The sequence below is a fragment of the Vanessa cardui genome, chromosome 12 (genome assembly GCF_905220365.1).
Source record: "Vanessa cardui chromosome 12, ilVanCard2.1, whole genome shotgun sequence".
NCBI classification, from domain to species: domain Eukaryota; kingdom Metazoa; phylum Arthropoda; class Insecta; order Lepidoptera; family Nymphalidae; genus Vanessa; species Vanessa cardui.
This window is the reverse complement of record NC_061134.1, coordinates 12,895,652-12,907,529: the sequence shown is the minus strand read 5'-3', so window position 1 is coordinate 12,907,529 and position 11,878 is coordinate 12,895,652. Positions and strand designations below refer to the sequence as shown.

Sequence of the window (11,878 nt, the reverse complement as noted above, 5' to 3'; positions counted from 1 at the left end):
TTTTATTCTTTAGTAACAAAGATACGTCATGTAAAAAGAAGTTCAGAAAATTAAAATTTTTAATAATCAATGATATAACAAACATTATTCCACATTTTTTTAAATATCATAGAGTTATTAAAACTTCGTAAAATTGTTAAAAAGTTGTTTCTATTTAATTTTGCCCAACTCCTATTTTATTTTAGTTATGTTATATGGTCTTTTGCAGTCTAATTTGGCATCAAGTATTTGATATCTGTGCTTCTAGCTATTGACGTTTCACTTTGGGGGCGGGTATAGTATCGTCTAATATTCTTCAACATTTTGCGAAACTGCCCTAAAATGAAATTATTAAAATACTTACGCTGATTTTTTGCTAAAATAAATCAATTTTAAGAATCAATGCATCTTCCTAACGAAACGTGAGTTACTTTTAGTGATACAGTATAATTTTTAACTGTATCGGTTTTATTTTATTGGTCATATCCTGTTTTATTGATTAACAATCAACTTATCCGTACACAAGTGCTTGTTCAATTGAAATTAGGAATTGGGATATGTCTCACGGCGAATATGTTTTATTTCTTTCAGTAAATAGGCTATCGTCAATATGATCGGGGGCCTATTCGTGTACAATCATAAGGGGGAGGTGCTCATATCGAGGGTGTATAGGGATGACATAGGGCGGAATGCCGTGGACGCATTCCGAGTTAACGTTATCCATGCTCGTCAGCAAGTTCGTTCCCCTGTAACGAACATCGCTCGCACCTCCTTTTTTCATATCAAGGTAACATACTACAGCTTACAAACATATTTGTTCTCCATTACATCTTATTGGTTTTAAAGTAACTATACTGTGTTATTAACTTGGCAAAGGACACCATAATTTTTGGCTCAGTTATCAGTTTCAATGCCAAGACATCTTCTTGTGGCAATAAATTATTGTATTTATCTAGTAATTCTTTTCATTACTCTGGATTTTTTTATGCTTTTTCCATGCAATTATGTATTAAATAGGATTGTATTTTTTTTTCAGAGAGCTAACATCTGGCTGGCTGCAGTGACTAAGCAAAATGTTAATGCCGCTATGGTATTTGAGTTCCTGCTAAAGATCATAGATGTAATGCAATCTTACTTCGGCAAAATCTCAGAAGAAAATATCAAAAATAATTTTGTACTCATCTATGAACTTCTGGATGGTAATAATACATTTTCTTTATCTACCAGATGAGAATTCCTATCATATATGTTAAATTGTTTCCACCAGATACAGTCATGAGTTTTCTCATATGGTACATAATACCTTTTACTTACCCTACCCCTTTAGGCTACCTCATAATTCTTTGATAAACCTAAAATATTGAGTCCATTGTATACTGAATGGATCAGATTTTTGCACAAAAACCCAAGCCATATAATATTATATAAAATACTTTATTTTTGTATTCAAATCTTGATTAGATAAGATGATAAATAATATTTCTCAATATCAAAATGATATTTTCCCTTTACATATTAATTTGATGTAAATAAATATATTTGTTTATTGATAATAATGTTGTTCATTAATTTTTAAAAACACAGGGCTACTTTAAATCTTGCATTATGAGTCACTAGTAAAGACTTGTGACTCATAATCTAAAAAACTTGTCTATATTAACACTTAAATGTATTTTACTTGTACCAAAAAATAAAAGATTATATATACAATATATTGTATTGTTATGTTTCAGAAATTCTGGACTTTGGTTATCCTCAGAACTCTGATACTGGTGTTTTGAAAACTTTCATCACTCAGCAGGGTATCAAGTCTGCTTCCAAAGAGGAACAAGCTCAAATTACCTCACAGGTATTACATAACTAACGCTAGTTTAATTAATGCTCACTCTTGATAGATATTTCTAAACCATTACTAATTCAATTTAGATGAAATTTTCTAATAATGCTGACTAATAATTTTCTAATAAAGATAAGGTTGTGTTAAAGATGGGTTATGGCCTACTCTCCCTTTGAGAAGTAGTAGTAGTAGTAAAGTAAAATAGCAGCCCGTAAATTACCCACAGCTGGGCTAGGGCCTCATCTCCCATTAAGAAGATTTGGAACATATTGCACCACATATTGTTTAAATATGGGTTGGAGAAACACTCATGTGGCAATATTTCTATGAAATTTGACACATGCAGGTTTCCTCACGATGTTTTCCTTCATCACTCAGAACGAGATGAATTATAAACACGAATTATGCACAAGAATATTCAGTGGTGCCTGGGTTTGAATCCACAATCATCGGTTAAGATGTACATGTTCTAACCACTGGGTCATTGTGCCTATGTTAAAGATAAATTTTATACATTTTTAAATATTTTTTAGCGAGGCATTGCATAGTATGAAAGTTAGAAGCTGTAGCGAGGATGTTTTTTCAATTTTATAAGTATTAACGACAAGCTTATTCAATTTCCAGGTCACTGGGCAGATAGGCTGGCGTCGTGAAGGCATAAAATACAGACGCAATGAACTCTTCCTTGATGTTCTGGAATATGTTAATTTGCTAATGTCACCACAAGGTATATTTGTGATTTTATACATAAAAGACAGTAGTCAGATAGCATGTTCATGTGTGAAATTGTAACATCACAATGTTTTTTTTTTTATAATTCTTTATTGCACAGATCAAACATGTACAAAGGGTGAACTTAACGCTATTACAGCATTTTCTGCCAGCCAATTCTTATCCTTCATGTATAATTTTATTATGTAGTAAATGCTAGCATCTGTTAGGAATTTGTATATTTCGTACTTTATATTTGTATTTGAATGGAGGAATGAGAAAATATTAACAAAGAAAATGTAATAAATGTTATGATGTATATGCAGCTATATGTTTTAACATTATTTTAAATATCAATATTACTAGTGTTACTATACACACTGAAAACAATTACATGATATTTCGATGTAGAATCATTATAGTGTTGAAATCTAAAGATACTACATCTGATGTATAATTATATCAAAAGCATTTTTATTGAGGTTTTAATATATATAATGTTTTACTTCATAGTTCAATGTACTTTACTTAAGTACATTGAATAATTAAGTCTTATACTTACATATCTATTCTATACTTTAGTCTAAATCAAAAAAACAAGCATCAAAATCATATATTTATTTTATGTATTGAAAGAAACATAATGATTATACTAATGTAGATTGTACATTGTTTGTAGGGCAAGTGCTCTCTGCCCATGTCGCTGGCAAGGTGGTGATGAAGTCTTACTTGTCGGGTATGCCGGAATGCAAGTTTGGTATCAATGATAAGATTGTGATGGAGGCTAAAGGAAAGGGTAACGGTAAGTACTCTATACAGTATTTCTCTGCAAATAAGTTACATTTGCCAGCGCCAACGTCAGAGTTGCATCCATCAGTAACATCACAATGTTTTGAACCATTGAGGATGAATGTATTAAGTATATTTGAATTTGCTAAATTTGTTTTTACACATTATTTTAGCAACAACAACAACAACAGCCTGTAAATTCCCACTGCTGGGCTAAAGGCCTCCTCTCTCTTTGAGGAGAAGGTTCGGAACATATTCCACCACGCTGTTCCAATGCGGGTTGGTGGAATACACATGTGGCAGAATTTCTATGAAATTTGTCACATGCAGGTTTCCTCACGATGTTTTCTTTCACCGCTGAGCACGACATGAATTATAAAGATAAATTAAGCACATGAATCAGCGGTGCTTGCCTGGGTTTGAACCCGCAATCATCGGTTAAGATGCATGCATTCTAACCACTGGGCCATATCGACTCCTTTTATTTTAACAAGTGCAGTTAAAATCCAGAATTTGACAAGTTATTGCGAAATTTCACTATTATATTTGTTACTTGTCTATATCACAGTATATTTCAAATTATATAAGCCAATTCCCTTTTATATCAATACAATATTTACGATAATATCCATAATTCATACGTTACCTTTATATATTCTTCCTGATTTAATGAATAATACTTTTACCAATACTTATATTCTATAAAAGATAAATATATAAGTGTGTATTATATATTAATTCCTCTGAAACATTGTCCATAATTATTATGTCTATTTCAAATGCTTGGCCTCGAATTGTAAATGTGTTACCCCCTGGGGTATGTATTTGTGTTACAGTAACTATTTATATATTGTATACAAATTTAGCATACAATCTACCCTTTGAATTAAAACAATTTTTTTTTCTAATAGGCTATTTGACAATGCGAAAAATAAATTGTGAATTATTGTAATCAGTGTATATTATGAGTTTAAAAATGGTTATTTACTAACGAAAGTTGAAAGTAATACTTAATTTATTCAAAAGTCCATAAATAAAAATGATTTTTTTCAATCGTTTGTCACATAACACTGAACGCTCCTGATTGAACGCTCCTGATTGGCTAGGCTTATGATGAAGTCACTCTCTTGTAAACTTTGCTTTTCTATAATATGTACCACAGATTAAAATACAGGAAAGTGACCTCACCGACCCCATTGCAGCGCCATATTGTCCAAGTAGCGTTATTGCGCGCTATTTAAATATCAAATTTTGAATATTATATTTTTCGACAAATATGTACTAGAAATAAAAAACAAAACTTTTACTGGATTCCTTAACTTCTACTAAGTAATATAAAATGGATTTTAAAAACCAGTCATACATAATACATGTGGACTTCCAAGCAGGATACATTAATTGAAATAATTGTATTTAATTAACGTGACTGTATTTTTTAAATGTTAAAAAAAGAGTAACTACTGATTTTCTTGCCGGTTCTTCTCGGTAGAATCTACTTTCCGAACCGGTGCGGTGGTAGCTTCACTTAATTGTGAAATGACGATTCAAAAGTGCTTTACTTGAATAAAGTTTATTTTGATTTTGAGTCAAATAGTCTATTCAGTAAATAGTTTATTCTAGCTGAGATGGCCCAGTGGTTAGAACGCGTGCATCTTAACCGATGATTGCGGGTTCAAGCCCAGGCAAGCACCGCTGTATATATGTGCTTAATTGTGTTTATAATTCATCTCGTGCTCGGCGGTGAAGGAAAACATCGTGAGGAAACCTGCATGTGACAAATTTAAAAAAAAAATCTGCCATATGTATATTCCACCAACCCGCATTGGAACAGCGTGGTGGAATATGTTCCAAACCCTCTCCTTAATGGAATAGGAGGCCTTATCTCAGCAGTGGGAAATTTACAGGCTGTTACTTTACTTTACTTAGTCTATTCAAGCAATTCAAAATACTTGGTGGTAGGGCTTTGTGCAAGCCCGTCTGGGTAGGTACCACCCACTCATCAGTTATTCTACCGCCAAATAACAGTACTCAGTATTGTTGTGTTCCAGTCTGAAGGGTGAGTGAGCCAGTGTAACTACAGGCACAAGGGACATAACATCTTAGTTCCCAAGGTTGGTGGCACATTAACGATGGAAGGAATAGTTAATTTTTCTTACAGCGTCATTGTCTATGGGCGATGGTGTCCACTTACCATCAGGTGGCCCATATGCTCGTCCGCCAACCTGTACCATAAAAAAAAAATATTGTTTATGGTATCTCATTCTAACTTCCTGTTATTCTTCAGGCGGCATATCCGGCAACACGGACAGCGACCCGGCGCGCTCTGGCAAACCGGTGGTGGTCATCGACGACTGTCAGTTCCACCAGTGCGTGAAGCTCAGCAAGTTCGAGACTGAACACTCCATATCCTTCATACCGCCGGATGGAGAGTTTGAGCTCATGAGGTAGGAGTTATTGCTTGTATAAAAATCAATGTATATATAGCTATATTAGGAAGATGTTTTGTTAGTCATGTGGTGGATATTATCCAGTAGATGCTGGTTTCATCATGATGTTTTTCATCAGAAAATATATGTTAATAATCAATCAGTAAAATTAAGGTGTCGCACATAAGGAAGATATGATGAACTTAACAACATATATATTTTGTTGTTAAACTATAGCAATGAATAAGATTTGTATTAATTGTATCATTACACAGTATAAATCAAAGTCACTTACCGTTGTCTGTTCCTATGTATGCTTATATCTTTAAAATTACGCAACGGATTATGAAGCGGTTTCCTTTAATAGATAGTGATTCGAGAGGAAGGTTTTTTATGTAATACATGGACAATATAGTAAGGAAACAAAAAAATCTGTGTTATAAAAAGTAACAGCATTGCACTCGTGCAAGGCCGAGGCAGGTGGCAATTATATAAATAAAAGAAATATAACAAGTAAATCTATCTTAAAATTTACTTCAGTAACGTTTTAAAAATATTTAATTAAGAATTTGTTATTTTTCAGATACCGTACCACCAAAGACATCTCCCTACCGTTCCGCGTCATCCCCCTGGTCAGAGAGGTTGGCCGGACTAAAATGGAGGTCAAAGTTGTTCTGAAGTCGAACTTCAAACCTTCCCTCCTGGGTCAGAAGATCGAAGTGAAGATCCCGACGCCGCTGAATACGAGTGGAGTTCAGCTGATCTGCTTGAAGGGAAAGGCTAAATATAAGGCTTCGGAGAATGCTATCGTTTGGAAGTAAGGAACGATGAAAAATCTTCAATATTTTACTAAAGAATTAAATCGATAGGCTTTTTGACAATGCGAAAAATAAAGTGTCAATTATTGTAATAAGAATATATTATGCGTTAAAAAATGGTTGTTTAGTAACAAAAGTTGAAAATAATATTTGATTAATTCAAAAATCCATAAATAAAATGAATTGTTTTAAACTTTTGTCACGTGACACAAAACGCTTCTGGTTGGCTGGGCTTATGATGAAATCACTTGCTTGTTAACCTTCCTTGCCTACTATATGTACTACAGATTAAAATACAGGTAAGTGATGTCACTGTCATGGACTATATGGCGACATATTGCGTTTTCGCAATTCGTTTTAATATTATATTTTTCGGCAAATATGTACTAGAAATAAAAAAAATCAACTTTCACTGTGTTCCTTAACCTCTATTACATAATATAAAATGGATTTAAAAAAACAGTCAAATAGCCTATTAATAAGTCCTTTTATTATAAAAGCAGATAAGTATCTGATGCCCATATGTATTAACATTAATTCCTTAAAGAGACAATGCATTCACCAAGTGAATTACGATATGTAGGATCACTAAAAAGGTTAGTTACTTGTGATATGCCCCAATATTAATATAATTACTAGTGCATCGCACTCGAAATTATGCGTTAATACAAAAGATTAAGTGTAAGCTGACGTCTGTTCGCATGTTTTACATATTATTTATTTTCTATTATGACGCCATAGCGTCGCGCTTTCCGGCCAGTAATTTGTAGCCTTTTTATTATAATTAATTATAAATATTTTTTCGTGAATGAGCAAAATCAGTATGTAAATTTTTTTGGAACCCATATGTTTACTATCCATATTATTGTTTGTCAGTTTGTCATTAATAAATTTATATAAAACTTTCAGGATCAAACGCATGGCGGGCATGAAGGAAACTCAGCTGTCGGCTGAGATTGAGCTGCTGGAGACCGACACTAAGAAGAAGTGGACTCGCCCTCCCATCTCTATGGGCTTCGAGGTGCCCTTCGCCCCTTCAGGATTCAAGGTAGCTTTTAATTTAAAATTTTGCCCGTATGTGACTTGTATGTATATGTTTTTCAATGTGTTATACAAGGCAAAGTCAATAATTAATCAATATAAAATCGTTACACTAGCTTATTGTAAGTAAAAAAAACCAGCGAAAGAAACCCCATGAAACTTGGTGGTAGGGCTTTGTGCAAGCCCGTCTGGGTAGGTACCACCCACTCATTAGTTATTCTACCGCCAAATAACAGTACTCAGTATTGTTGTGTTCCGGTCTGAAGGGTGAGTGAGCCAGTGTAACTACAGGCACAAGGGGTGTAACATCTTAGTTCCTGAGGTTGGTGGCACATTGACGATGTAAAGAATAGTTAATATTTCTTACAGCGTCATTGTCTATGGGTGATGGTGACCACTTACCATCAGGTCATCATATGCTCGTCCGCCAAACTATTCCATAAAAAAAAACATATTTTTTTAAGTTTCACACTTTACAAGTATTATTTTCACGCAATAACAAAAAATATATTTTTGTTATTTTGAAATAGTCATTATTTGAAGTAGATCATTTCACTTTTAAGGTGTGCGATTTATTAGTACAACTTTGTCCTTTTTTATCTCTGCTTAGAAAAGTTAGTTTAAAACGTAATAAACAAACAAATTTAATTCGGCAATTATAATATTAGTTACGATAAGAATACAATTGATTGTGTCCTGAAGGATTCAGCGCGGCGTGGCTCCATTGCATATGTCATTCCGAGGTTCCGGATTCGATTCCCTGTCGAAACGATGTAGAAAAAGATCGTTAATTTTCTATGTTGTCTAGGGTCAGTGTTTGTGACGTCGTTACTTCTGATCTCCATAGCACAAGTTCTTTAGCTACTTACATTGGGATCAGAGTAATGTATGTGATGTTGTCTAATATTTATATTATATTTATTATATTTCGTCTCAGGTGCGGTACTTGAAGGTTTTCGAGCCGAAACTGAACTATTCTGATCACGATGTGATCAAATGGGTTCGCTACATCGGTCGCTCCGGTTTGTACGAGACGCGCTGCTAGACCCGCGGGAGTTGAAAGGTATCAAATCATCATTACATAGTATGAAACAAAAGTCGCTTACCGCTGTCTGTCACTGTGTACGCTTAGATCTTTAAAATAGGCTATTTGACTGGTTTTTAAAATCCATTTCATATTATTTAATAGAAGTTAAGGAACCCGGTAAAAGTAGATTTTTTTTATTTCCAGTACATATTTGCCGAAAAATATCATATTAAAATTTCCATATTTAAATAACGCGCGAAAACGCTACTAGGACAATATGGCGCTGCAATGGTGTCGGTGACGTCACTTTCCTGTATTTTAATCTGTGGTACATATATTAGAAAAGCAAGGTTTACAACAAGTGACGTCATTATAAGCCCGGCCAATCAGGAGCGTTTTGTGTTACGTGACAAACGTTTGAAAAAATGCATTTTTATTTATGGATTTTTGAATAAATTAAGTATTATTTTCAACTTTCGATAGTAAATAAGCATTTTTAAACTGATTACAATAATTCACAATTTAACTTCGCATTGTCAAATAGCCTATTTTATATATACAACGGATTGTAATGTGTTTTTTTTTTGTAATAGATAGAGTGATTCGAGATGAAGGTTTTTATATTTAATATGGACAATATAGTAAAGAAACACAAATTCTGTAGTCTATTTAGTATCAGTAACTTCGATATATCGAAACTAATCTAACGATGATGACGAGTAACCGTTTTCACCGCATCTAAAAAATATGAATATTGTTTTAATACGTCAAAGCATTCAAAGAACAATAACATTATTAAGTTCATGAAATATTCGCTCTATCTCTTTTTAACTTTACAGTAACCCATTTGTGAGAACGAGATGAAGCGACTGTTAAATTGATTTCGACATCACATCCGTTTCATCTCTTTCTCACATATTGTACAATGTTAAGTTAAACAACGACGGCGATATCTGAAATGCTGCTTCGCTGTAAAATATCTATTTATACATAATAATTGTATAATAAATTAATTTTAAAAATTTTTAAACAAAGTGACGACCTCCATGGTCGAGTGGTGTGTACACTGGTTTTCATGGGTACGCCACTCTGAGGTCCCGGGTTCGATTCCCGGCCGAGTCGATGTAGATTACCATTAGTTTTCTATGTTGTCTTGGGTCTGGGTGTTTGTGGTACCGTCGTTACTTCTGATTTCCATAATATAAGTGCTTCAGCTACTTACATTGGGATCAGAGTAATGTATGTGATGTTGTCTCATATTTATTTATTATTTTGTTTCAGGATTCATCGAGTGGTTTTGAATATTGTAGATCAATAATGGCGTGTTACATAATATATTACTTTGTATATAATACACAATTACATCAAAAGTTAATATTCATGAAGATAATTAATTCGGATTAATTTAATAAAATCAGTATCTTTTGCGGGGCCATAGATATGAAGCTTATGGATGTTTATCTATATGTAAGAGAATCTCAAATTCGGTAATGTTTCGATAATACGTTTTGCATAACGAATTATGTAGTTTATTTCAATGGCAATAGGAGAAGAGATAAATGAATCTTGGATTGGCTTATTCCATTCAATTAGTTAATAGCTCTGCTATAATGCACAACAAATTGCGCCACTGACCTTGGGAACTAAGATATTATGTCCCTTCTGCCTGTAGTTACACTGGCTCACTAACCCTTCAAACCGGAACACAACAATACCGAGTACTGTTATTTGGCGGTAGGATAAATGATGTGTGGGCGGTACCTACACAGAAGGGCTTGCACAAAGCCCTAACCACCAAGTACAAATAGTGCTTCAGTATATCTATATATATAGTGCAGCATTATTTTCCACTTAACTACCATCGATAATGAATATCATAGATGATAGAGAATTCAAGGTCAAATTTGTTTATTTTTCCTTCACTCCTGCCATTGGAATTTGCTATGCGTATGTTATTTTAAAATAATGGAGAATGTAAAAAATATCGAGAACTTTATATAATTTTAATTTATTGTTCATTCGTTCATTCATTCAATTTGTTTTAGTATTAAATTTTAAATCACCTAAAAAGACGAATTGTTTTTTTTTTTAACTTTTGTATTTATATTATTAAACAGCTGTATTAGAATTTTGCAATTTTAATATAATTAGCTTATATTTTTATTAACATATCTAGGCAAAAAAAGACGGTATACATAGGTCACCTATGTTCTGTGCTCGATAAAGTTTGTCTTTCAATAAATATTTAAAACGCAGATTAATATAATATATTAAGATATTCGTTATACATTAAGAAGTTTAATTTTAACATTGAATGAATATATCATTCGTTCTTTTATGTCAATCGGTAACATTCATTCCTTTAGAATTTTAGATCTGGGCTTGTGTATTATTATAATTATAAATCGTAATTATGTATGAATTTGAGATTTTAAAATATAAGCCCAGTATTCTATAATATATTCATCGCATACATAATGTAGATACGTAATGTTACAAGTATAATACATTTGAACCTATCACTTTGATGTTATATAGTTGTAAATTAAAAAAAAATGTCGAGTGACTCATTAAATTGTCATTTATATTCAATTAAAAAAAATAAAATTGTGACGTTCGATTATAATAAGAAATCATCGTTCTTGAAAATTTTATTTTTTAATTCCAAATTTAAATAAGCAAGGAAAAACAACAATTACAGTAAACTTTTTTTTTTTTAATTTTAAATATATTGCCTAAGACTGCTTAGGTAATACTCTAATGTAATGTCACTTGACAGTTTTTTTTTTAATAGAATTAGAATCGAAGTTTTGGACGTGATCTGTTCTGTAGTGTGTGTACGGAACGTTAACTGCAAGCGTATAGGAAATGCTTTTATGGTATATTGTTCAAGAATAATGTATAATATATGGTTAAAATATTATTGTTGTTTTATTTTTGAACTGACCTTTACGTTATGAAATACTAGTAACATGTCGAATTAAGATTGCTTTTACGACTAAACAAATCTTCCTCTTTAAAAAAAGAAATAAAATAAACTCAAATTCTTTTATATTATGTGGAAGCATTACATATACTTAATGATAGTCTTTATAAATACGATAATTCTGAATATCACTTATATGATATTTTTTTATGGTATAGGTTGGCGGACGAGCATATGGGCCACCTGATGGTAACCATTAATTTAACCATTAGTTATTGTCTATGGGTAATGGTTACCACTTAACCTGATGGTAAAGTGGTAACC

General features: G+C 32.6%; 1 protein-coding gene across 1 annotated transcript; it reads left to right on the top strand.

Annotated features, from left to right (window-relative positions):
• The first annotated feature begins 232 nt into the window (after positions 1–232).
• Positions 233–11,551, top strand: LOC124534228 (AP-2 complex subunit mu). The gene is made up of 11 exons (XM_047109953.1): positions 233–401; positions 571–766; positions 1,016–1,178; positions 1,713–1,828; positions 2,441–2,543; positions 3,207–3,329; positions 5,601–5,760; positions 6,326–6,559; positions 7,470–7,608; positions 8,539–8,664; positions 9,910–11,551. The coding sequence occupies exons 2-10, from the start codon at positions 590–592 to the stop codon at positions 8,644–8,646; spliced, it is 1,323 nt and encodes a 440-aa protein (XP_046965909.1). The 5' UTR covers positions 233–401; positions 571–589; the 3' UTR covers positions 8,647–8,664; positions 9,910–11,551.
• Positions 11,552–11,878: the final 327 nt, after the last annotated feature.

Excerpts from the sequence above, each read along its gene's own strand:
- LOC124534228 (XM_047109953.1), top strand. The coding sequence starts at position 590 with ATGATCGGGGGCCTATTCGTGTACAATCATAAGGGGGAGGTGCTCATA. Across the intron at positions 2,544-3,206 it reads TTTGCTAATGTCACCACAAG|GGCAAGTGCTCTCTGCCCAT; the intron begins GTATATTTGTGA and ends CATTGTTTGTAG. Across the intron at positions 6,560-7,469 it reads GAGAATGCTATCGTTTGGAA|GATCAAACGCATGGCGGGCA; the intron begins GTAAGGAACGAT and ends TAAAACTTTCAG.